The 26,996-nt window shown below is 38.1% G+C and overlaps 1 protein-coding gene across 2 annotated transcripts; it reads left to right on the plus strand.

The window, feature by feature from the left end:
- Nucleotide 1: 1 nt before the first annotated feature.
- Nucleotides 2-26,987, plus strand: LOC111158356 (JNK1/MAPK8 associated membrane protein). 2 transcript variants are annotated; one of them, XM_022520345.1, is made up of 7 exons: nt 2-59; nt 2,511-2,602; nt 3,175-3,329; nt 10,726-10,932; nt 13,422-13,603; nt 17,199-17,275; nt 26,086-26,987. In XM_022520345.1, the coding sequence occupies exons 1-7, from the start codon at nt 56-58 to the stop codon at nt 26,302-26,304; spliced, it is 936 nt and encodes a 311-aa protein (XP_022376053.1). In that variant the 5' UTR covers nt 2-55; the 3' UTR covers nt 26,305-26,987. The 2 variants fall into 2 exon arrangements, with proteins under 2 accessions (XP_022376053.1, XP_022376063.1); XM_022520355.1 differs by having other exon boundaries at nt 23-59; nt 2,529-2,602.
- Nucleotides 26,988-26,996: the final 9 nt, after the last annotated feature.

Raw genomic sequence — 26,996 nt, forward strand, 5'->3', positions numbered from 1 at the left:
TGCTAACAGTGGCGGCTGATCCCGGACCTCCTTCGGGGAGACCAGCAAGCGGCCAATGGGTGAGTGGTCCCCGAAGGGTCGGGAAGCGTTTGTCTTAGTCCCTGTCTCTTCCCCACGGTGGCGGCTTTGGGCTCTGCCCCGGCGGGCGGCCTGCGGATAGCGGCGCATCCTTGCCCCTTGCTCGCACAGCCTCGCCCCTTGCTCGCACAGCCTCGCCCCGTCCCTGGACTTGTCCTGGGGGTCGGGGTCGTCTCGTTCTCTCTCGGACTGCGGAGGAGGCACGCCGTAGAGGGGAACGGGCTGTGTGTGCCAGGGCAAAATGCCAGGCCTTGGTCGTGTGCGAGAGGTCGCTTCGGTCCCTTTTAGTCCCTTTGTTTAGCATTCGTGAGGGTCGACTTCAAAATTTAAAGCGCGGGCGTTAGTAAGGCCGACAGCCAGTAAGGGAAGAGGAAGCTCTTCGCTGCTGAAGTCGCCCGCTTGAGCATCAGGCGTTAAGTTTATAGGGCGCTGGAAAAAGGAAAAAAAAAGTCTTAATATTTTAGCCACCCTCCAGTGAAGGGAAAGGGAAGGGGATATTGAACGGACACCGGGAGCCGTAGTTTTGGTTGGTCCATGATGAGCTGTTTTCAGTTTATCATGGTGGTTTTCGGGGCCTTGGGTTTTGAGAATTTCAGGTTATTCACATTCAGACGTATTTACTAAACACCTACTAGATGCAAAACACATGTGGAAGAAGCCTCCAGTTCTTTAACTTCTGTCTTCTCAAAAACTTTGAAACCGTTCATTTTTGTCTGTTAGTAGTTTAGGGCGTAGTGATTACAATTGATTAAGAATTAAATGCCAAATAAGGTGAAGAAGCCCATGGATTTAAAAAAATCAGGAACTTGGCAAAAGTGAAAATATTAAATTTGAAACATTTTAGTTTGTGCTATTTCTATTGTTTCTCAGCAGCACAGGGAGAAAGAAATCAAAAGTCCACTTGAATTTGAAAGGAGAAAGGGCATTGTGGACCAAGCAGTCTCTGTTGTGAATTCATGAAGAATTTGGGAAATTATTCAATAGTGAAAGGAAGGAAAAAGTCTTCTCTATCTTCAGGATCTTCCAGCTGGACTAAAAATTAAGTTTACGTGAGACAGATTAACAGGAAAAAAAAAAGTTTTATGTGTTCATGGAGGCCTAGTTATGAAACTTGAGACCTAAAGAAATGACCAAGGCAGGCAGTTCTTTATACATTATCAACAAAGAGGCAATAAATTTGTGAGGAATTTACCGGAAAAGGAAAACAGGTGTTTGGGCTAAGGTAGTAGACTGGCAAAAAAGTAACAAGGTTTATTTCTGCAGCTTTTTTGACCTTAAAGTCATTATCACTGTTAATAAGGATATCTTTTTACTGCTTTCAGGGAGACAGAAGAGGTGTGAATGTCCTTGTCCCTGTTGTTTCTTAAGTAACTTTTATTTAAAATAATCAGTATTCCAAAGTGGCTCATTTTGGGAGCCTGCCCTTGGTCCCTACAATAGTCCTAAAATGCACAATTTTCCAGATTAATTCACATTTGACCACAGTTGTTTCAGATTTATTCTTCTCTAAGCTGTAGGTTCTTTGAGGGCAGGGACTCTTGTTATGTTGCTCTGTGGCTCTCTAAGAAGTTCCTAGCCAGGGAATCTGATACTTAATGCACGTTTATTGAATAAATGAATCAGTGAACGAAGGAAATCGGATGTCTCCGCTGAAGAAAAAACAAAACACGTTTCATAACTTCTTGTTGATGAGGCCAAAGACAATCTGTAGGCCCTGAGGTATTTTTTTGTGAAGAAAAGCTGCTCTTTATTTTGTCCAAGCCTTGAGAGCAGGGGGTTGATTCTAAGGTAGATATCAGTATCCCAGATACTGATCAGATGATGAAATTTTCACCTGTCCTCAACAAACATGACCAAAGTTAGGACAATGTTGTAAGCTTTTTCTTAAGGTGAATTTATTTGCTTTAAAGGCCTGGCCTTTATTTTGAAATTACGTCTTTTCTGCTTTTATGGTATTAAAATGTGTTCTATTAAGAATGAAGGTGATACTGTGTGTGTGTGTGTCTTAGTGTATGCGTGTATGTGTACATGTTCTGACTGGGCAAAAATAAGGGGTGGTGATCCTCTGTTAGCTTTCTAATTAAAAAGTGGAAATGCAAAAGTCTAGTCCATCTAATCAAGGGGACTTACTGCTGGAGCCCCTGGAGGCATACCAGGTTAAGCTTTGAATTCTGGGGATAGATCCCACTCTGCTGGTTGATGGCTCTTAACCATAAGCAATAGCATTAACAACAAGGTTTCAATATAACTTTCTGCAGTGACAAGGTGTAAAAGGGGAATTTTAGATTTTAAAAGTAAGTGCATCAAGACTTTTGTTAATCTGTATCTTTTTAACAACTGTGTTGAGATATTTCTGCCAGGTGCTTCAACTGTTATTACATTATTTTATAATCACAAAAGATGTTACTTTACTGGCATTTGTTTTTAAAAAGCTGTCGATATTCAACCAGCCTGCCTTGGACTTTACTGTGGGAAGACCCTATTATTTAAAAATGGTTCAACTGAAATATATGGAGAATGTGGGGTAAGTCTTAATTAACATTTCGATGTTGTTTTGTTGCTAAAATGTTTTTGCTTTTGGAATATTTTCTTGTAGAATATCTTTTTTCTTCATTATACTCAATTTATAAAACTATGACACATTAATAAAATTCTTATTTGTGTTGTCATATTAATTGTAATACATCTTTCTTGACAGGCTCAATTAACATTTTTTTAAAACATTTTATAATTTTATAGTAATTTCTAATACTTATTAATGCTATAGTGCAGTGACTTGGGCAGTAAGTTAACATTAAAACTCCAGAATTTTTCTCTGTAATTATTTTTATGTAGCGTTATTAACTAAGTTTGTCATTTAATGTTAGTCAACTGTTTCAGTAACTTGGTGAAAGGAATCTTTTAAAAGAGTGTTATACAGATACATCAAATACAATGTAGATGTATTTTACATATGCACTTTCTTTTTTATTTCTAAAAGATGCACATGTATACATGTTTAAACTGAAATGAGATGTCTTTATAGAATGACTTTGGGATATTAAGATAAATCCCTAAAATAGTATCTGTACAAAAAATATTGTTCTTATGTCATAGGTGTGTCCAAGAGGACAGAGAACAAATGCACAGAAATACTGTCAGCCATGCACAGAGTCTCCAGAACTTTATGACTGGCTGTATCTTGGATTTATGGCTATGCTTCCCCTTGTTTTACATTGGTTCTTCATCGAATGGTATTCAGGGAAAAAGAGGTTAGCACTTTCTATGAATGTATCTGGACGGACTGATGTTGGAATAATGATCATTTAGAAGACCTTATTAAATAATTGTGGTGAACCTGTTTTTGCTTTATATTCTGATGACTTTTGACTGTGGCAAGAAAACTTAAGGATAGGGCATGTCTTAGTAATTATAAAGGGAAATATCCTTTGTTTTACTCTAAATGATAAGGAATTTTTTTTCATTTCTCAATTACAGTCTCTATGGGTTTTCTATAAAGAATTGGTTATGATCACAAACTGTATTGTTGGAGAACAAATGCTTTGTGATTTAATTTAATACTAGTAATCTAGTATAAAATTAAGATAATATAGCTGCAACCTAATTATGAAAATTGATACTAAAACATTAAAATCAACAAGCATTTATTGAGCCCTATGTTTTACGGTTAGATGATTGGGGAGGAGGTACAGAAAAAACTGATGTGGTTTATAATAATAAACTTCTCTAATTTTGTAGAGAAGACAAATGCATATGCAACTAATTATAAATCAATTTTAAAAGTGTATAAACAAAAAAAGTATAAATGTGTTATGAGGGCTTAGTGGGTTAGATGTCCAACTCTTGGTTTTGGCTCAGGTCATGATCTCAGGTCATGGGATCCAGCCCTGTGTAGGCTCTGTGCTGGGGAGGGGGGGGTCTGCTTGAGATCCTCTCCCTCAGCCCCCCCTCAGCTTGCATGCACTCAGGCTCCCCTCTCTCTCTTACATAAATAGATACATCTTTAAAAAAAAAATGCATTATGACCAAAATGCTCTGGAATCACAAAGAATGGAAGAGATGAATTGTGCCTGGTGTGATCTGAAAGACTTCAAAAAAACATTTTAGGCAGAGGAAATAGCACGAACAGTGGCATGGCGGTGTGAAATGTGTGCTGTGCTGCAGGTGGGACTGGAAGTAGTTGGGGTGGTCAGAGTGTGGATTGCACATCAAGGGAAATAAATAGGAGAGTGGGAAAAACAGGTTGAGGTCAGAATGTGAAGGTATGTTTGTCTGTCTGTGAGAAAGACTGTGCACTCGTGCAAGCAGTGGGAGGAGCAGAGGGACAGGGACAAGCGGACTCTGCACTGAATATGGAGCTTCGTGTGGGGCTCTGTTCCAGGACCCTGAGCATGACCTGAGCGGACACTGAGTCAGTGTCCTAACCGACTGAGCCTCCCAGGCACCCCCAGAATGGGAAGGTTCTTTGGTGAAGATGTGAAGTTTATACTGGGAATGAGCAGCCAAATTAGTACATTCAAGCCCTACCAGCCTTTAGTTCCTCCAACTTCTCAGCATCTTTCCTGCTTTTGGTCCTTTCCCTTTCGCCAGCTCTTCTCTGCCTCAGATGCTGTCTTGTCCCCCTTGACTGCAGCTTTTTACCTAGCTGCCTTTTCCTTCGGATTTCAGTTTAAATTACTCCTAGTTGTAGAGGCCTTCCCAGACCCAATTTAAAGTAGGTCTGCCCTCCTTATTTCTTTTTTTTAAATAGTATTCTTCATTTTATTGTTTTTGTTTTGTATTTAGTAGTCAACACAATGTATAATTATGTTTGTTTCCTCCTATCTCCCAACTGGAAGTCCATGAGGGCAGTGGCGATCTCTGTTCTCCATGGAATTTCCAGAGACCAGCACAGCTGCTGGCACGTAACAGATGCTCATTTAGTATCTGCTGCGTGGATGATTTATTGGTGAAGGTTTTGGTTTATACATCACTGGCTGTATATTTTAGGAAGGTAACTTCTATAGAAAGTAGATGAGAGGCGAGGTATATTAGAAGGCTATTTGCAGGAAGTAGGGATGACCAGACTCCAGTAGTGTGAATGGGAATGGGAAGGATGGGCAGACATAATTAGAATTAGTAGTTTTCTGGATCCCACCTAATAAATCCACGCTGATTATTTATATTGGACAAGTATTGGTTCTTTTTCAGATGGATCTGTAAAAAAGGTTTTTTTAAAAAGCACCTCTCATCTTGCTTTTCTGTTCTAGAATGATGAGAGACGAGGGCAAGAAAGGAGACATGATAAACTGAAAGGGGAAGTGGAGTAATTGCTCAGCTAGTTGGTTGGAACGTCTCAGCCATAAGCAGGGAAGAGATGGGGGTAGAGAGATGTACCTTACCAAATGCATTTGAATTAAAACATCAGATATGTTTTGAGGGAGAGTCTTGGAGCAGAGTGTGGGGTTGGGTTTGAGGGTAGAACAGAGGAGTGATTAGTTCTCAGGCAGGAAAGCAGGTGTGTTTAAAAAGAAGGAGTTTGTATAACTTAGGTATGCTTTGCCTAGGAAATTGACAGCAAAGGACACCAGAGCCATCTCTTGCATTTTCCAGAGATGTTGCCCTTACAATCAAGGAAGTAGAGGCCTAGCTGTCTGAGACTAGCCCAGTGCTTCTCAACCTTTTATTTATTGTCACTTCCTTAAATAAGGAGCCTTTTCAGATACTTTTTTCCTGATTTCACCTATGCCCATGAAATTTTAATATCATCACTGTCTATGTCGTGTATGCACCTATGTGCTATATATAACAAATGTAAGATTATTTTATCCCCAAGAACCAATTTTTGCCCTCTTAGGAGTGAAGTCACCCCTTGGGAATGCATTGGCCAGACTCTCATCAAAACTTTCCTTTCTGGTACTCTTGCTTTCCCCAGAGTGTAGTATTAAATTTTTCTTTAGGGCCAGGGCAAAGATAAGCAGAATTACATATTTTTATGCAGTATGGTCAGAAGCTGTGCTGCTTATGTGACTTGTTTTTATATAATTTATAACTTTTAGAATGTATTGAGCGGTCACTAGGGATGTTTGCAGTGTGCCAAATGTTGTGCTGCATTGCAAGATTCAGAGAGGACTGAAATGTGGCTGCTCTCAGTCCGGTGGATGAGATAGACAAGCCATCATAGTGTTTGTGAGGTTCTGTAATAGAGGTTTATGCAGAGTTTTAAGGCTGGCATGAAGAAGAAAGAAGTTAATTTTTCCTTCTCAGAATAGGGCGGTGTCACAGAAAAAAACTGACTTTAAGCTGGACTTTGCAAAGTGAGTAGATTTTGATAGAAGTTGAGGAAAAAGTCTATCAGCAAGAAGAAGATGTGCCAAAGTATGGAGGCAAAAAACCACACAGTATAATGAAGAGGTGAGAGCTGAGGGTCCTGTGAGAGATGGGGACTAAATGAGACCAGGGTAGAGAGTTGAGGCTACAGGAATCTTAGGAAGTATTCATAAGACCTGGGGATAACTTCCAGAGCTGATCTTGAAGGATGCACAGCTTGCCAGATGGGTGAGTGAAGGATGCCCACGTGTGTGGAGGTGTGAGGAGAAAAGGAAAGTAGCATGGCCGGGAGGGGTGGAAAACAATGCTGGTAAGGGGTATTTTTCCTGAAAGACAGATGGAACTCAACGAGTAGTCTACTAAGGGGAGTTGTAGAATCCCAATTTTGTTCTGTAAAGATCGTGTGGTTGACTGCAGACAGTTTGAAAGGGGCACAATGAGAAGAGACAAGGTTACTAAAGTAATAGCAAGAAATGATGAGGTTGGGTTGTTGCTTCTAAAAATATGAATTCTATAATGATGCAAAATATTAGATTATATTATGTGAAATTATAAATGTTTGTTTACGTATGCACTCTTTCCATCTGTGTAAAATCATGCAGGAATTCTTCCTACAATATGGGATCATTAGGAGTCCAAGTGACCCTCCTGTGGGAAATAACTGAAGTTTGGAAAAGACAAACTATTTAAGACCTTGCTGGTTTCACTGGAAGTAGGGGAGATCTCCAAGAATCCATTTTTAGAAAACACAAGCCAGGGACTCCTGGGTGGCTCAGTGGGTTAAGCCTCTGCCTTAGGCTCGGGTCGTGATCCCAGGGTCCTGGGATCTAGCCCCACATTGGGCTCTCTGCTCTGCGGGGAGCCTGCTTCCCCCCCCCCCCAACCTGTCTGCTTACTTGTGATCTTTGTCAAAAAAGTAAATAAAATCGTTAAAAAAAAGAAAAGAAAACACAAGCCAACCTTAAGCTGGGGCCAGAGTGACAAAGCAGACAGGAGGAAGGGGAGCATTGCCTGTGGTTTATTGCTGACCACAGCAGGTCCCGAATCTGAGGCAGCCGGTGTGAAGCCTACACTCTCGAGGCTGGAGCCCAAGGTAGTGGTGGGCATGACTGCCAGCGAAAGCACAGATCCTCTTCTCTGGAAGGCTTCCCGCATCCTTAGTTTAGGCCCTAAGACTCTTACTCATTAATATCTGTGAATGACCTCATACTCCGTGATAACCAAATAAAGTCAACACCATGACTGAGAGTGGGTAAACATAACAGACAGTATAGGTGTGCTTCCAAAGGACTGCAGATAATGGACTGTAGGCTACCTTGTAGTGCTTGAAGAAATAGAGGATACAGCCCCAAAGACCTCCAAGAGTCAACAAGAGGTTATTGGGAATGAACAAACAGGTTGGTTTAAAAAACGAAAGGAACTTCTAGAAATGAAATTTTAAAAATGGTAGGTCAATCAGTAGATTGAACAGTTGAAGATAGAATTAGTGAATTAGGAAATACATGTATCTGTGGACATTAGGAGATGGAGAGAAGAAGTGAGTTGGGGGAAATCGGAGGGGGAGACGAACCATGAGAGACCGTGGCCTGAGACAATTTGAGGGTTTTGGTGGGGTGGGAGTTGGGTGAGCCTGGTGGTGGGTATTGTGGAGGGCACGTATTGCATGGAGCACTGGGTGTGGTGCACAAACAATGAATTTTGGAACACTGAAAAAAAAATAAAATTTAAAAAATAATGCAATACTGAGAGAAAAGGAGATAGAAAATTTGAAATATACTAAGAGAAATGGAGCATAGAATGAGCAGCTGTAGTGTGTGTCTATAATCCCTGTGGGAATCCACCTAGGTTCAGTTAAACATTCAGACTACCAGAGGTAGACAACCCTAGGTCATACCAAGAACCAGTCTTGCCCAGAAGGAACACAGCTTGCCTCCAGGGCAGCGTCAGCTTTTGAAGCAGTTGAGTTCAGCTGCAGGAAGATAAAGTCCACACGAGTGGGTGTGGGAGTCCAGGTTTAAGGTCTTATGCCCTAAAGGAGCCATTTTTTCTGAAACCTCTCCATAAGTATAGCTTCCAGAGCCCTGCTGGGGATGTGCCATTACAAGAATTGCTGAACTCAAGAAAGCCAGACCATGGTGTCCCCATTAGATATTTATTGCTTATTTATAGTTCTCCCCAGTCCGGGTACAGTCTACCAATCAAGGAGTTGTTCATATCCTAAACAGTGTTACCTGGCAATAAAGTTGACATTTTACCCTTACCAGGCTTCCAGAGGAACTGAGCTAGTTAACTGAAAGTCAGAGTCTCCTGTGCAGAGGAAAAGTTTTATTAACTCTTTGTACATAGTTTCTAATCAGAGTCTTCAGAAAAAATAGAGAAAATGAAGGAGAGTCAATATTTAAAGATACATTAGCTTTGGATTTTACAGACATAGTGAAAAACAGATTCTCAAAATTGCTCCTGGGGAAGCAAAACACATTCTAAGCAGAAGAAATAAGAAATTCATACCTGTTCACGTAATTACCCTGCAGACCACCAAAAATAAGAGACCACATGGTGCTCTGGTCAGCAGCCGTCTTTGTGCTGACAGCTGGCATCTACGCCAGCCGTACAGGCTGTTTTGAAAACGGCAGCCCAGTTATGCATCTAGATGAGTGCATCCCAGATTGGTATCACATGGAACAGATAGGACTGCCCAGGTGAGCCCAGTCAGATCACAGATTGGTGAGAAATAATGAATGGTGGTTGTCAAACCACTAAATTTTGGTTTGCTATGCAGTGATAGATAAACATTGTTTAGATAGAAAACTCAAAAGCATTTGTAGACTAGATAATAGAAATGGTAAGAGAGTTTAGTAAAGAGGCTGGCTGTAAGATAAATATACGGGATCTTTTATCTCCCTATATTTCATTTATAGTACCATGGTATTGTGAGATAGCTAAGACTGAGGTAGCTAAGCTACATTGGAGTCATATTGTGGAACATAACAAGCTAATTCTAAAATCTATATGGAAGTCCAAAGGCGCAAGAATGGCCAAGACCACTGAAGAAGTAGAAGAATGTATGTAATACCAAGGATGATTATCATATTCTTTTGTCTCAGGGATAAAATTGGACCCCAGGAACAAAATACAGAACCTAAAAACAGACCAGTAATCTCTGAAACTTGTATGGCAGAAGTGGCATGGCGGTTTGGGGGCTTGGGGGTCGGGTAGGAGAGACAGTAAACTACTCAGTAATGTGCTGCTGCTGGGATAGTTGGGATACCCAAGTGGGAAAATCTAGTCACACCCTACCTTAGATTATACACAGAAATCTATTCTAGGTGAGTGAAAGACTTAAATGTGAAAAGCAAAACCTTAAAACCTAGAAGAAAATGTAGGTTAATATTTTTCTTGGAATAAGGATTTTTCAGAATATTAAAATGTGAAAAGCAAAACCTTAAAACCTAGAAGAAAATGTAGGTTAATATTTTTCTTGGAATAAGGATTTCCTCAGAATATTAAAATGCTAACCAGAAATTTAAAAATTGATAAATTCTATTACAATTTAGAACATCTTTTATAAATATCACAAGAAAGTGAAAATTCAACCTTTAAACTGAGAGGAAGGCATTGACAACGTACTTAAAAAAGCAAATGTGGATAAATGATGGAATGGGCACGCAGTAGAATATTATATAGCAGTGAAAATGACTGAACTTTAGCTATAGGCAATGCCATGGATGAATCTTGGAAATGTAATTTCGAATGAAAAAAAATCTCAAGACAAATATCACTTTAATAGTGCTTAAAAACAGCCAAAACTTGGGGTGCCTGGGGAGCTCAGTTGGTTAAGCGTCCAATTCTTGGTTTCGGCTCAGGCCATGATCTCAGGATCATGAGGTTGAGCCTTGCGTCAGGCTCAACCTGTGTCCATGCTTAGCAGGGAGTCTGCTTGAGATTCTTTTTGCCTTCCCCACCCTCTTTTTCAAATAAATTAATCTTAAAAAAAAAATAAGCAATACTAGACAGATTATGAAACATAATCTAATTGGAATAAAAACTTCAGAAAAAGTGATAAAGACAATTTAGTATAATGGTTACCTCTTTGGGGAGAGCCAGGAGTGAAGAATGAGTAAAGAACAGAGGTAAATGTAGGTTAATGTTCTAGTTACTAGGTTAGATGATGAGCTTATAGTGTTTACTATATTATTACACTTTATAACTAATATATATTACATATAATCTTTTATGTGCTTTTGATATTTAAGATCATTTAAAATGCATAGATACTAAGACATTCTTAACAGTTTGGCAGGGCACTAAAGATACTTTGTGCTGCTTTTGCTTTTCTAGTTCCAGCGCGCTTTTCCAGCACGTCACTGCGCTATTCGAATGCACCGTGGCAGCTCTTACCACCTTACTTGTGAGCGACCCCGTCGGTGTCCTTTACATCCGCTCCTGCCGAGTCCTGATGCTCTCTGATTGGTACACTATGCTTTACAACCCGAGTCCCGACTACATCACCACGGTGCACTGCACACATGAAGCCGTTTACCCACTGCAAGTATTTTCACAGACCGAAGATCACTTAGAAAATGACAACTATAGATTTTATTCATTTCAATAGGTTGAGTATTGAAGAATGGCTTCCAGGAACTAGGAGATATGCATAGATGACTTTCTGCTCTTGAAGGATACACAGTCTAATAGATGGGAATAGAAATACATTTTGGTATAATACATGTTTTTATGAACATGTTTTTATGTTGGTATTGAAGTGTATATAAGCATTTCTAAATAAGCGGCATTTGTTTCTTTAAAAGGGATTTATAAGGAAAACCTTCATGATATGCAACAGAGAAGCAGTATCTGACATAGAGGAAAGAGTATGGGTTTTAGGACTAAAAATAAGCTTGAGTTTGAATCCTGAGCTGCTGTGGTTAACAGGATTGTGTTAAGAGCCTCTCATAACCTCCATTTTTCCCATTGGTAAAAATGGGAATAATGGTACCTTATAACGTGATTGTATTAAGTAAGTCTGCACATATCAGATACTATGTGCAGTGCTTACATACAGGAAGCACTTAATAAAGTAGTAGCTGGCATTGTAATTAGGGTGCTAGGGTTAGTGTTTTTTTTTTTTGTTTTGTTTTGTTTTTGTTTTTTTCCACAACTGATGTTTATAATTTCCATGAGAATGTTTTGTCTTAAAAATACCAAATTTGGGGCACCTGGGTGGCTTAGTCAATTAAGTGGCTGCCTTCAGCTCAGGTCATGATCCCAGGGTCCTGGGATTGAGCCCTGCCATCTGGCCTCCCTGCTCAGCAGGGGGTCTGCTTCTCCAAATCCCTCTGCCTGCTGCTCTGCCTACCTGTGCTATGTATCTGCCAAATAAATAAATCTTTAAAAAAAAATACCAAATTCATAAGATTCTGTATAATCCTGTCCTAGATTACTTCGTTTTTAGAATTTCTCCTCGTGTTCATTTTGATGTGTTTTTCTTGGTAAAGGTGTAATAAAGAGTCTGGTATTGACATTCTTATATAGCAAGTTACCATTACATAATATGCTCAAGAAAATAGTCCTCTTTGTGCAGTTTCTTAAGCGTACTAAGTGTGAAAAACACATTCACATATGTAAAAGGGTAATTTAAAAAAAAGTTCCAGATACAGAGGTATGAACATCTTTCCACCTGCCTACCATTAAGCCCTATAAATTATTATTTCCTGTATATATGCCATCTGTCCCTGTATATACATATAATTTACATGTAAGACTATATATAAACGACTAATAATGTGTTCTTGGTTGGTGTCATAGAGCTGTAACGCTCAGCTTCGATTATTCTCTTCTCATATACTATCCAGGGGACTGCAGGAATTAACCTGGTCCTATTTAGAGAGCTTAAAAAGGGAATCAGATATCGTATATAACCATTTTATTTAAAAAAAAAATCAGACTCACTTGCTGGTCACATATATAAATGTTGTTTATATTATCTATAAAGCATAGAGTAGGAAAGTCAACAAATACTAAGATTAGAACAGAGATGGCAAATAGATGTTCTCCATCCTCATTCTGCGGCCACATCCTTACACAACTTCATTGATCAGGATATGTTCACCATCTTTGAATTAAGTAGGTATTTTTTTTTTCTCAGCAGCTTTTCCAGTAGTCACTGTGCAGTGGCCTGTCTGCCTTTTTTAATTAATCATACACAACAGTGGTTTTTGAAAATTAAGAGAAGATTTTATGGTATCAACACTGGGTTTATTCATATTTACTTTACATATTGTTTACTGGGGCTAAACTTTTCAAAAAGCAACTACCCAGGGCACCTGGCTGGCTCAGTCAGAAGAGCATGCAACTCTTGATTTCAGGGTTGTGAGTTCAAGTCCCAGGTTGGGCATAGAGATTACTAAAAAAAAAACTTAAAAAAGAAAAGGCTACAGGACTACCAAAAGTTATAGAAATTTTTTTTCTTTTGTGAGTCAACAAAAAGTGATGGCATAAAATTATCATTGGAACACTATCACATTGACTAATGGAGGTTATTTTCTCCATTGGCGTATATATAGCCTAGTTCCTTACAAATTGAGAAATAGCAGGATACTTTAACTGTAGTTTTGAGGGGAACTTGATTAGATGAAACACGGAAAAGCATGTAAATTTCTATTATTAGAAATTTACTATAAAAATGTTTACAATACTGGGGCGCCTGGGTGACTCAGTGGGTTAAAGCCTCTGCCTTCGGCTCAGGTCATGATCCCAGAGTCCTGGGATTGAGCCCCGAATCGGGCTCTCTGCTCAGCAGGGAGCCTGCTTCCTCCTATCTCTCTGTCTGCTTCTCTGCCTACTTGTGATCTCTGTCTGTCAAATAAATAAATAAAAATCTTTAAAAAAAAATGTTTACAATACTGAAACCTTATGAATTAATAGGTTGACTTAATACACTTTTAAAATCTTTTTTAGCATCTTTGATTTTAAATTGATCAGTAGGTATTTTAAAACTTATTCTCCGTGTTACGATTCCTTGTTCTATTTTACAGATACACCATTGTATTTATCTATTATGCATTCTGCTTGGTATTGATGATGCTGCTCCGACCACTTCTGGTAAAGAAGATTGCCTGTGGGTTAGGAAAGTCTGATCGATTTAAAAGTATTTATGCTGCACTATACTTCTTCCCAATTTTAACTGTGCTTCAGGCAGTTGGCGGAGGCCTTTTATGTAAGTTTGATGGGTCAAGTCAATGAAATATATTTATTTTTATGTGTGATAAACTATTTTCTCTAAGTATAATTTTGGATCTTTTTCTTCAAAATAGTTTTTTTTAATCCTTGAAAATACATATTTTTGCTAAAACATAATCAGTCTTATAAAAAACGTAAAAAAATGGGCTTCTTGGAATGGAATGTTCTCAGACGAATCAAAGCTGATTTCTATTTACAGAATACTTTGAATCTGAAGCTTTGAACCTAAGTAGGAATATTTTTAAAACCTAAGTATAAATTAAAAAATAAGAACTTGTTTTTACATATAATATATAGAAACTACTGTTTGATAATATACACTAACATATATTATCCTTAAGTTATGTCTTCAGGTTTGTTGTTTGTTTTTTTATGTCTTCAATTTTTGAGTTCCTTTATCAAAGCTTTTTAGGTACAATAAAAGAATCTTCAGTGTATTCTTTATTTTAATATAGCTATTCATTTATTCAGTAACTATGTAGACTGAATTGTGACTCAAAAGAAGAATGAGAAAAAGTTTGGTGTTAAAGGACTGACATACTAGTAGGAAAGCTGTAAGTAGCGGAGAGAATGTAGTATAGTACTACTTACTTGAATATGTGACATTGAATATTGCAGGGCTGTTAGATGCCATCTTTTATATGAACCCTACCGGGTTACAGAGGACAAGGCTTCTGGCCTAAAGGAACTAGGCAAGATTGGCATCATAATGTAGCATGGTAATGAATTTGGTTCTGGAGGAGGATGGCACTGTGAAGGTGAGGCCAAGGGAAGAGGAAACTGGAGACTAGTCAGAGGTCTGTTATCCCTCATATTCTAGTTTACTGATAAATTGTTTCAGTTGGCCTACATAATATTTGAAAATGTATAGGTTCCTTCTAGCTCCTACCATTCCCTATTTTCTTAGATTTGGCCCACTTCCCTTATTCCCCTGCTTGGCTGGCCTCTGGAGGTGTTTGAGGTTGCTGTTCTTGCTCTTGGGAATAGAGACCTACTCTTTAAGGATTTTAGACAGCAGAGTGACATACCTAGGTTTGCATTTTGGATAGAGAACTTGGTAGCAGTGTGGAGTATGGATTGGCGGGGGAGGAGGACCTGGAGGATCAGGTAAGACGTTATTGCAGCTAGCCAGGTCGGACTGGCCTAAAGTAGAGAAACACTGGAAATGGAGAGTATTTTGAAGGTAGAGTTAACTAAACTAGGTAACTGATTAAATACACGGGTGAGGGAATAGGAGAATATGATAGAGTAGCTTTCTGACTTAGTAACTGGTGAATAGAGCAACAGAAGCAGTTATTAGAAGAAGCAAATAAAATAGGTTGATGAGAAGTGAATCTGGTTTTAGCTGTTCATGGAATATTCACTAAAGTACAGGTAATTATATATACCGGTCTGGCACTTAGGAGAGCTGTCTAGGCGGGAAGGATTTAGGAATTGTCAGCCTCCACCCTGTGTCCTAGACTACAACTGGTGCTGTTGTGCAGAACCTCTTGAGGGGAAAAGCTGTGGAAAGTGGGTCAGGGTTTGGGAAGTTAACCCAGGGAGACCGCCAGACCCCACTGCTTCATATACTGTGGCTGCTGATATTGCAGAATGCTTTGTCCCACATAGAACGTCAGATCATTTTGTTAACAAGCCTCTGCTCAAAACACATTCATTGTGAGGATCAAGGAGTTAGTGTTTGTTTGCACTAAATGTAAATGTATGCAGTCTGCTGAGAGTAGTCAGAGGAGATCATACCAACTGTAATTTTATGATATTGGAAAAAAAAGTAAATAGATAATTTTAGTTTGTTGGGGTATCTTAGTCACTTCAGACTGCTATAAAAGTACCATAGACAAGGTGGCTTGCAAACAACAGAAATTTTTTTCTCACAGTCCTGGAGAATGGGAAGTCTAAGAGCAAGGCACCAGCAGATTTGGTGTCTGGATAAGAGCCCACAGTGTCCACATGTGGCAGCAGTCGGGGGTGGAGGGCTCTCTTATGTAAACGCACTATTTTCATTCACAAGGGCTCTGCCCTCATATCCTGATCACTTCCCAAAGGCCCCACCTCCAAATCCCAACACATCGCAAGTTTAGGATTTCAGCAGAATTTGGGGGCACACAAACATTCTGTTCATAACAAGGAAATAGAGATGTCTGAGCAAAGTAGAGCAGCAAGCAGCTTCTGGTAGCTTAAGATACCTGGGTCTAGGGAGAGAGACCCTGGAGGTATTAGGAAGAGGTCTGTGACAAATTTTACCTCCTTGTAATTATTATTGAAGCCAATTTTTAAGTGTGATCTGCATCCGAACCACTAGGGGAACTAAAATGCAGATTCTCAGGCCTTACCCTTGGGCCTAGTTGCTCAAAATCTCAAATTATTTTACACCCTAGAGTAAGAACCATGCGTGAGCCCAAGACCACCCTCTACTACCCACAAGTTTAGGCCTTGTTAGAAACTTCCTTTCCCTCTTTTTAAACATAGATGGCTTTTTACTACTCAGTCTTAAATTTGTAGCAGTAGCAATATTGTTTATAAATTAAATGAGGTTTTTTTTGAATGGTTGGTTGAGGACCTAATCGCTGTCTGTGAAGTAAAAGATGGTAAATGTCAAATAAGGCATTCGGTTATTTAGTAAGTTGGAATTGGGCCTGTATAGATAAGTCAGAATTTCTGGCTTCTGCTTTCTGAATTAACATTTGAAATTTTTCCAAATGGGTTCCATTGCGATGTAGAATGATTAGTGGTTTCATAAATTGAACTTGTTTTAAAATAATTATATGAAAAATAATTCATGATTTTATTCTCAATTTGTTCATTTGTTTTAGTGTGCTATAAATTGAAAACATTTTAAGAGAAAAATAGTGTTTTATAAGGAAAAGTTTTGCTTGAAGTAGAAATATCTAGAATTTTGACATAACACTGAATGATCCGTTTGTCCTTTGAGGTTTATTGACACTGAACTTTTCTAAAGAGTTACTAAAACTGTATAGATCTTCTCAACCAGTGTCCTCCATCTGGACCACAAAACAAAATTATTTGAGTAATTACTTTCTTAGTCCTCCCAAGTTTGGTACATACTAGTGTTCTAGAAGCACAGACAGAAGTTAATTCTTTACATTCAATAGATGCCTCAAGGTAGGGTCTTCAAAGCTGGACCAAGGATAGTTTTACATTTTAAAAATTACAATTTACAATTTAAAATACAATTTACAATTTTAAAATTAAAAAAAATAATTCTTAACATGTGAAAATTATGTGAAATTTGGATTTTATTACCCCTAAAATTTTGTTGGAACATAGCCACACCCATTCATTTCTGGATTGTCTGGCTGTACCCACTGCAGCAGGGATTTGGGTGATGGAGACAGTCACTGGGTGGCCCACAAAGCCAAAAATATTTACTATCTGGCCTTTTACAGAAAGATTGCTGACCCCTGCCTTAGGGCATTAGGACTTAAGTCTCTCACAGGACTGGTTGAGAAAGTTTTCACTATGAGGAGAATTATGCTGTTTGAATTTTTTTGATGGTTTATTCAGAAAATTTGTTTAATTTTCAATATAATACCAATGTTTGTTTTTTTCAGATTATGCCTTTCCATACATTATATTAGTATTATCTTTGGTTACTCTGGCTGTGTACATGTCAGCTTCTGAAATAGAGGTAGGAAATCTTTTTTTCCTTTGTTAAAGGTTTTTTTGATTGATTGTTTTTTAATTTAACAACTGAATAGGAGAATAGTACATATGATATGGTACAGCCGATTGATTTAGGAATGGCTATTTGATGGCACTCAGTAGCTGTTAGCATGTTAAGTTTATGAAAGGTTGTATATTGGACTGTATTTGCTTGGGAAATTCATGCAGTGGTAGACTCAACTATCCAGCATGTTGGAGAAAAAACAATCATATCACATAACTTACAAACATAGAAAATGTTTAATTATTGAAATGTTGAAAGTTATTAATACTGTTTTGAAGGAAACATGAAATGCTTTATTGTATGTAGAACTAATTTTACACTTTATTTTACATTGGCAACACTGACAGTCATCAGTAATTATATATACATTTTGTACTCAAATTTTCTTCCCAACTTTATTGATTATGGATGTTTTTTACTTTTGCACTCTAATATTTTGGTGATTTGGAAATAATGTCATAGTCACATTAGTTTTGACCCTGTTCCTGTTTTGTGATCTCCATCTTCTGCCTCTTTTTAGTATTTCGGTGGAAGGCCACTGTTAGAACTCTTTGATTTATTCCTTTAACTTGAAAGGAATAAAAGTGTTGCTTGCTAACCTAGTGCCTTGGCACAGTCTTCAGGTGCTGTACTACTGTTGGTAAGGTGTGTGATTTCTCAGAATTCTTTCGTAAATAAGTTCAACCCAGGGGAAGTAAGTTGTTATCTACTTTGGAGTCATTGCTGTTGCTCTTTTTTCTTTTACATTAGTGAAAGAATGAGAGGGAATGACTTTCAGCCAGAATAATAGTAGAGGAACTACACAGAATATTTATATGGTGATTTACATCTTTTCTTTTGTATACTGTCTCCATTTCTGCTTTGTAATCCTTAATCAACAGTACAACATTTTTAAAGAAGATAAGCAGATTCATTTTTGAGGGAGAAATGATTGGATATTTCAATAAAATGAAGTTTTCGAATTTTTGTTATCTATAACTACCATGGATAGTTAAACTAGCTTGAAACTGATCTCTCTGCTCTAGGAATCTCTCCTATATAAAATGTTCATGTACTTCAAGTAGCACTTTGTAATGAATCAGAAATAGGGAAAAGAAAAATCTAGTTCTAGGTGAGTTAGTCATTTAATAAGAGAGATTGGTAACCTTCCGCAAATTACATTTTAGTGTGTTTATTAGCACCTTTAGATATTACTTTTATAATCACTTGTTCCCTCCAATTTCTACATATTAGAAAGCTGTTCAAAGATTAAAGGAAATCAGGCTGTTCACATGTCATTTGTGCTCCTTTTTAATTATCCAGGCAGCAGACTCCAAGAATACTAAGAGTGAGGAAGTTGGGTGTATATACCTCCTCCTTCCTGCCTATAAGACTCAGCTACAGTGGATCAGGGCAGGAAGAAGGCACATCATGTGGAGTTCCCTTCTGGTTCATATCTCTCAGAAGAAACTGTAGTGTTTCCAGGGTTAAATGGTGGTGTGGACTAGAATTGAGAGACATGGGCTCCTGTTTTGGTGCTGCCCCTGTTTGTTTATTATGGCTGTCGGAAGCCTCAGTTTCCTCATCTGTAAAGTGTAGTGATTAGACCGAATGATTTCTTGGGTCCTTTTTAGGTCAAACATTGTGTGATTCTGAGATTGTGTGGAAACAGTACATTTTATTTTTATTGAAGTATTAACATCAGTGTTATGTTAATTTCAAGTGTACAGTATAACAATTCTGTACATTACTCTATGCTCATGATTTGTGTACTCTTAATCCCCTTTTTTCACCTACCTCCCCTCTCGTAATCGCCAGTTTGTTCTCTGTATTTGAGTCTTTCTTCTTTTGTTTTTTTTTTCCCCTTTTTATCCTTTCTTAAATTCCACATTATGAGTGAAATCATATGGTATTTGTCTTTCTCTGATTGACAGACTTCACCTAGCAATATACCTTCTAGGTCTGTCCATATTGTTGCAAATGGCAAGATCTCACCTTTCTTATGGCTAAGTAATATCCCATTGTTTATTTGTACCACACCTTTATCCATTCATCTGTCTATGGACACTTGGGTTGCTTCCATCATCTTGGCTATGTAAATAATGCTGTAATAAACATGGAAGTGCACATATCTTTTCAGATTAGTGTTTTCATTTTCTTTGGGTAAATACCCAGTAGTGGATTTTGGTAATTCTATTTTTAATTTTTTGAGGAACCTCCATACTGTTTTCCACAATGACTGCACCAGTTGGCATTCCCGGTGCACAAGGGTCCTTTTTCTCCACATCTTGACCAACGTGTGTTTCTTGTGTTCTTGATTTTAGCTACTCTGACAAGTCTAAGGTGATATCTCATTGTAGTTTTGATTTGCATTTCCCTGGTGATTAGTGATGTTGACCATCTTTTCCTATGTCTATTAACCATCTCTAAGTCTTTCTTGGGAAAACTGTTCAAGTCCTCTGCCCATTTTTTTAAATCAGATCAAATTAAGTTGAGTTGTAGAAGTTATAGGATATACAGATGTTGAGTGTTGGGTGTTGAGTTGTAGAAGTTATAGGATATACAGATATATGCATATCTGTATTAATTTATACACACACACACACACGCACGTATATATAAAATATACATCCATATTAACCCCTTATCAAATATATCACTTGCAAATATCTTCTCCCCTTCATTAGATTGCCTTTTTGTTTTGTTGATGGTTTCTTTCACTATGTAACAACTTTTTATTTTGGTGTAGTCCCAATGCTTTGCTTTTGCTTCTGGTTCCCTTGCCTGAGGAGACCTACGTAGCCATTGTCAAATTACTGCCCATTTTGTTCTAGGAATTTTATGGTTTCAGTTCTCATATTTAGGCCTTTAATCTATTTTGAGTTTATTTTTGTGTATGGGTAAGGAAGTGGTCTGGCTTCATTCCTTTGCATGTAGGTGCACAGTTTTCATATCGCCATTTATTGAAGAGACTGTCTTTTCCCCATTGTGTATACTCTTGCCTCCCTTGTCCTAGATTATTACTATATGCATGGGTTTATCTCAGGGCTTTCTATTCTGTTCCGTTGATTTATGTGTGTCTTTCTGTGCCAGTACCTTACTGCTTTGATTACTGCAGCTTTGTAGTATGTCTTGAAATCTGGGATTATCATAACTCCAGCTTTGTTTTTCTTTCTCAAGATTGCTTTGGCCATTTAGGATTTTTTTTTGTGTGTGGTTCCAAACAAATTTAAAATTATTCTACTTCTGTAGAAAATGTTGCTATTTCGATAGGGATTGCATTACATCTGTAGATATTTCTTTGGGTGGTATAAACATTTTAACACGGGTCTTCCAGTTCATGAGCATGGAATTTCCATTTGTTTGTGTCACCTTCAGTTTCTCTTATCAGTGTTTTATAATTTTCAGAGTACAGGTCTTCCGCTTCCTTGGTGTATTTGTTTGTTTGTTTGTTTTGTTGTTGTTGTTTTTTAAATATTTTATTCATTTATTTGACAGAGAGACAGTGATAGAGGGAACATAAGTAGGGGGAGTGGAAGAGGGAGAAGCAGGCTCCCCGCCGAGCAGAGAGCCCATTGCAGGGTTTGGTCCTGGTACCCTGGGATCATGACCTGAGCCAAGGGCAGACACTTAAAGACTGAACTACCCAGGTGCCTCTCGCTTCCTTGGTTTAGTTTATTCCTAGATGTTTTATTATTCTTGTACAATGTAAATAGGATTGTTTAATTTCTCATTCTGCTACTTCGTTATTAGTGTATAGAAATTCAACAGATTTCTGTTCATTAATTTTGTATCCTGCGACTTCATTGAATTCATTTATCAGTTCTGGTAGTTTTTTGGTGGAGTCTTTAGGGTTTTCTATATATAGTATCTTGTAATCTGCAGATTGTGAAAGTTTTACTTCTTCCTTACCAATCTGAATATCTTTTGTTTTGTTGTTTTTTCTTGTTTCCATGGCTAGAACTTCTAGTATTCTGTTGAAGTGGTGAGAGTGAACGTCCTTTCCTTGTTCCTGATCTTAGAGGAAGAGCCCTTGGTTTTTCAGCATTTAGTAAGATATTAGCTGTGAGGTTTGTTTTTTTTTTTTAAAGAGTTTATTTATTTATTTGTCAGAGAGAGAGAGAGAGAGTGAGAGAGCACACAAGCAGGCAGAGTGGCAGGCAGAGGCAGAGAGAGAAGCAGGTTCCCTGCCGAGCAAGGAGCCTGATGCGGGACTCGATCCCAGGACCCCGGGATCACGACCTAAGCCAAAGGCAGCGGCTCAATCAACTGAGCCACCCAGGCGTCCCTAGCTGTGAGGTTTTTATATATGCCTTTACTATGTTGAGGTTCCTTTCCCCTAGACCTACTTTGTTGAGAGGTTTTTATCACAAACAGATGTGCTTTGTCAGAAGCCTTTTCTGCATCTGTTTAGATGATGCTATGATTTTTATCCTTTCTCTCATTAACGTGATGTATCATATTGATTGATTTGCCAATATTGAACCACCCTTGCAACCTGGAATAAAACCCACTTGATTGTGGAGAATAATTTTTTTTAGTGTATTGTTCTATTTGGTTTACCAATATTTTGTTTAGGCTTTTTGCATCTATGTTCATCAGAGATAACTGGCCTGTAGTTTCCCCTTTTTTTGTGGTGTCCTTATCTGATTCTGTTACGAGGGTAATGCTGGCCTTGTAGAATAAATTTGGAAGCTTTCCTTCCTTTTCTATTTTTTGGAATAGATTGAGAAGAATGGGTATTAATTCTTTTTTAAATGTCTGATAGAATTCACCTGTGATGCCATCTGGTCTTGGACTTTATTTTGTTGGGAGTGTTTTGATTACTGATTCCATTCCATTAATGATAATTGGTCTGTTCAAGTTTTCTATTTCTCCCTGATTGACTTTTGAGAGGTTATATGCTTCTAGGAATGTATCCATTTCTTTAAAGTTGTCCAATTTATTGGCATGTAATTTTTCATAATATTCCCTTAACATCCTTTGTATTTCTGTGGTGTCAGTCATTTCTTCTCCTTTTCTGGTTTTATTTGAGACCTTTTTTTCTTGCTGAGTCTGGCTAAAGGTTTATCAATTTTGTTGATCATCAAAGAGCCAGCTCATGTTTCACTGATCTGTTCAATTTTCTCTTTCTTTCCTTTTCTTTTTCTTCCTTCCTTCCTTCCTTTCTTTTGCCTTATTTCATTTACGTCTGCTCTAATCTTTATTATTTTCTTCCTTCTACTCATTTTGGGCTTTGTTCTTTCTCTAGGTCCTTTAGCGGTAAGGTTACTTTGAGATGTTTATTTCTTGAGGTAGGCCTCTGTTGCTATAATCTTTCCTTTTAGAACAGCTTTTTCTGCATCTGAAAGATACTGAACCATTGTAGTTTTCATTTGTCTCATGTATTTTTTTATTTCCTCTTTGGTGTCTTGGTTGACCCATTAATCATTTAGTAACATGTTATTTAGTCTCCATGTATTTGTGTTCTTTCTAGACTTTTTCTTGTGATTTCTAGTTTCATCCCTTTGTGGTTGGAAAAGATGCATGATATGATTTTGATCTTTTTAAGTTTGTTGAGACTTGTTTTGTGGCCTAACACGTGATCCATTCTGGAAAAGATCCCATGCACACTTGAAAAGAATGTGTAATCCACTGTTTTTGGATGGAATGTTTGAATATATCATTTAGGTCCATCTGGTCTGATGTCATTCATAACCATTGTTTCCTTTTTGATTTGTCTGAATAATGTATCCATTGATGAAAGTGGAATATTGAAGTCCCCAACAATTATTGTATTACTGTTAGTTTCTTCCTATCTGTTAATAGTTGCTTTATATATTAGGTGCTCCCTTTTTGGGTGCATAGATATTTATAATTGTTCTGTCCTCTTGTTGAATTGTTCCCTTTATAATTACGTAGTTATCTCTTGGTACACTCCTTGTTTTAAAGTCTATTTTGTCCCATATAAGTATTGCTAATCCAACTATCTTCTAACTTCTGTTTGCGTGATGTGTTTTTCTGTCCCTTCACTTTCAAACTTGCGTGTGTGTTTAAGTCTGAAGAAAGTCTGTTAAAGGCAGCACTTAGATGGATTTTGCTTTTGTTTTTTTATCCATTCCGTACCCTATGTCTTTTGATTGTAGCATTTAGTCCATTTATACTCAAAGTAATTATTGATAGGTATGTACTTATTGCCATGGTTACTTGTTTTATGTTTTTTAGTTCTCTGCTCTTTTTTCTCTTTCCTGTGGTTTGATGCCTTCAGTGTTATGCTTGGATTCCTTTCTTTTTGTGTACATTTTATAGGTTTTTGATTTGTGGTTACCATTACATTCATTTATAACTTCTTATATGTATAGCAGTCTATATTAAGTTGTGGGTCACTTTTGTTTGAACTCATTCTAAAAGCACTAAATTTTTACCCTCCACCCCTGCCATGTTTTACGTATATGTCATCATACTCTGCATCGTTTTGTCAGTCCCTTGACTGATTTTTATAGATATAATTGATTTTACTGTTTTTACATTTTACTCTCCATAGTGGTTTTATATGTGGTTAATCTTTTTTACATGTTTGCATTTACCAGTGACATTTTTTCCTTTTATAGCTTTCTTACTCCTTATTATGGGTTTGTTTTTTTTTTTTCACTCAAAGAATTCCCTTTAACATCTCTTGTAAGGCTGGTTTAGTGGTTAGGAAAACTCCTGTCTCCTTCAGTGCTGCATTAACAGTCTTGCTGAATAGAGTATTCTTGGTTACAGTTTTTTTTCTTTAACCATTTTGAAAATATTGTGCCATTCCCTTCAGGCCTGCAGAGTTTTTGCTGAAAAATCACCTGATACGGTCTTAAGGAGTTTCCTTTATGTGTAATTGCTTTCTTTTGCTGCTTATACAATCTCTATCGCTACTTTTGCCATTTTAATTATTGTGTCTTGGGTTTTGTTAGGTGCTGTCTGTGCTCCCTGCATCTGGATGTCTGTTTTCTTCCCCAGATTAGGGAAGTTTCAGCTTTTATTTCTTCAAATAAATTTTCTGCACCTTTTCTTTCTTTTCCTTCTGGGATCCCTATTATGTGACTATTGTTCTGCTTGATGGTGTCACTTAGCCTGTTCTCCTTTTTTAGTACATTTTTTTGTTTGCTGTTCAGGTTGGAGCTTTCCATTACACCAGTCTTCCAGATCACTGAGCTGTTCTTCTCCCTTCTCTATTGATTCCCTCTAGTGTAATTTTCATTTCAGTTATTAGTTCTTCATTTCCAGCTGGTTGTGTTTTATATTTTGTATCTCTTTATTGAAGGTCTCACTGAGATCCTCTGCTCAATTATGACCATTACTTTATCAGGCATGTTGCTTATCTTTCCTTCAGGGCTTATTCCTTGGTCTCCTCATTTGTCTAACTCTGTTTTTTTCCTTTGTATTAGAAAAGTCAGCTACATCTCCTGATCTTGAAAGTAGTGGCCTTATGAAGAAGGGGTCCTGTGGCACAGTGCTGCGATTCACCAGAACCAGGCACTGCAAGGGTACCTCCTCTGTGGGGTACATGGGCCTTGCTGTTGGGGCTGTGTCAGTCCAGTCAGCTGCAGTGGCTTCCTCCTTCATCTGCTCAGGGCATACCAGGTTTGGTGCCTGTGCTGTTAAGGTGTCAGTCTGGGGCCCCCAAGGGCCTGTAGTTGGGCAGGATTGGCAGTCAGACCAGATGCCTGTCCCCCTTCTGTGTGTTGGGGCTGCAGTTAAATCACTCTCCAGGGTTAACCTCTCCCTTCCCTGTCCCCTGAGAAGTGTTCGCAGGTCGGTGGGCCTAGCAATCACACCAGATGCTTGTCTCCATCTGTCTGTCGCAGCTACCACGGCACTGATCAGCAGGGTCCTTCCTCTGCACTTTTGGTTATAAGGGCAGGAGCCGCTTTGGAGTGGCGCCGTCTCTCCGGGGTTGCTTGCAGAGTGTGTGGGGGCAGGGGGACACCTGCTGAGTGAATCTGCAAGAGAGCATGGGCTGGGTGTGGCGGTAGCAAGCTGGGCGAAGAGTGTTCTGCTGGTTCCTGCAAGTGTCTGGGTATCGAGGTCGGGGAATGTGCTAGCTCTTTTGTTCCTGGATAAGTTTCCTAAAGATCCCTGCCCCTACTGTGAACGTTCTGAACTTAGTAAATCTCCTTCACATACACCCCTGGTGCTTTTCAAACTTCTGCGTCGATGCTGTATTTCTGTTAGGTTGTTATGCTGGTTCTTTTTTGTTTTCTTTAAATTCTAGTTAGTTAACCTCTAGTGTAATACTGGTTTCAGGAGTAGAATTTAGTGATTCATCACTTACCTATTATGATGGCTCTTTAATGGCTGGGAGTACTCAGTTTCTCTGTTATTTTCTGGCTCTCCTGGAGCTAAGGGCCCCTGATTACAAAACAACAAAAACAAAAACCTCTTAAGTAAGGCCCACTGGGGGGCTCCTTCTCGCAGTGCTGGACCCCCGTGCCTAGGACTGCTGGTGTAGGGTCTGATCCTTGGGTTTCTTGTGGTTAGTCTCTCTCAGCGTTTGGTTCCTAACCATCACTCCACCCTTCTTACCCTTTTCGATGTGGCTTCCTCTCTACAACTAACTGGGGGAGATCTTCTGCTGCCAGTCTTTGGGTCATTTTCAGAGTGAGTTGCATTGATGTGTGTTATCTCATTGTATCCATGGGATGAGGAGAGCTCAGGATCTTCCTATTCTGCCATCTTCCCAACAAATAATACATGTTAAATTATAACGTAATAAATTATCTAGCTTATTCAGCCCAATAACTTGTATTTGTCTTTTCTTTTACAAAATTATATAGAACTGCTATGATCTTCTGGTGAGAAAGAAAAGACTTATTGTTCTCTTCAGCCACTGGTTACTTCACGCCTATGGAATAATATCCATTTCCAGAGTGGATAAACTCGAGCAGGATTTACCCCTTTTGGCTTTGGTACCTACACCAGCTCTTTTTTACTTGTTCACGGCAAAATTTACTGAGCCTTCACGGATACTCTCCGAAGGAGCCAACGGACACTAAATGTAAAATACCAAAAAACCTAAAAAGTGTTCTTAGTAAAAAAAAATATATAAAATGCATTAATATTCTTCTGTTGTACCTGGAAGAAAGATTAGGGGTTTTTGGACTTTTTTTTCTGTTTTTGACTTAACAGACTTTATGGTTAGAGTTGGAAAATACAAAATGCTGTAGTAGCCTGTTACATTAAATATATACTTTAGCATTCTATGACACTCGGAGCATGTTAGGAAGCACTTGCCTCCTCAACTATTTAGTTATTCTTTAGAACAAAATCATGTTTCTCTATATCTTGGTAAGTATAATCTGAAATCCTAAGCATTGGCCTAATTGTGCATGTCTGTTGTATTTCAATTTGTTTTTCAAGTATAATGAATTATAAGGACAAACATACCTTGTGGGTCTGATAGCAAATATGAAAATGAAGTATGTTGTTTATTGTTATTTATTTTTACCAATACAGTATTTTGATTATAAAAATAGAGGATAATTTATATAACAAGTTTTCTTTTTATGGGTAGTTTGGTTGAAGACATCTTCTGATGATTGTTTCTGTTAAGAAAAACAATAAAATGCTTAACTACAAAAAATCTCAGATGTTGACATTTAATTGTATTTTGCCACACTACTTGTGGAAATAATTCAGACTTAAGTAGTCCAAATGAATAAATACATGTATTCACATAGTCCCTTCC

This window comes from Enhydra lutris, unplaced genomic scaffold (genome assembly GCF_002288905.1).
Source record: "Enhydra lutris kenyoni isolate GAN:26980312 unplaced genomic scaffold, ASM228890v2 scaffoldscaffold4, whole genome shotgun sequence".
Classification (NCBI taxonomy): domain Eukaryota; kingdom Metazoa; phylum Chordata; class Mammalia; order Carnivora; family Mustelidae; genus Enhydra; species Enhydra lutris.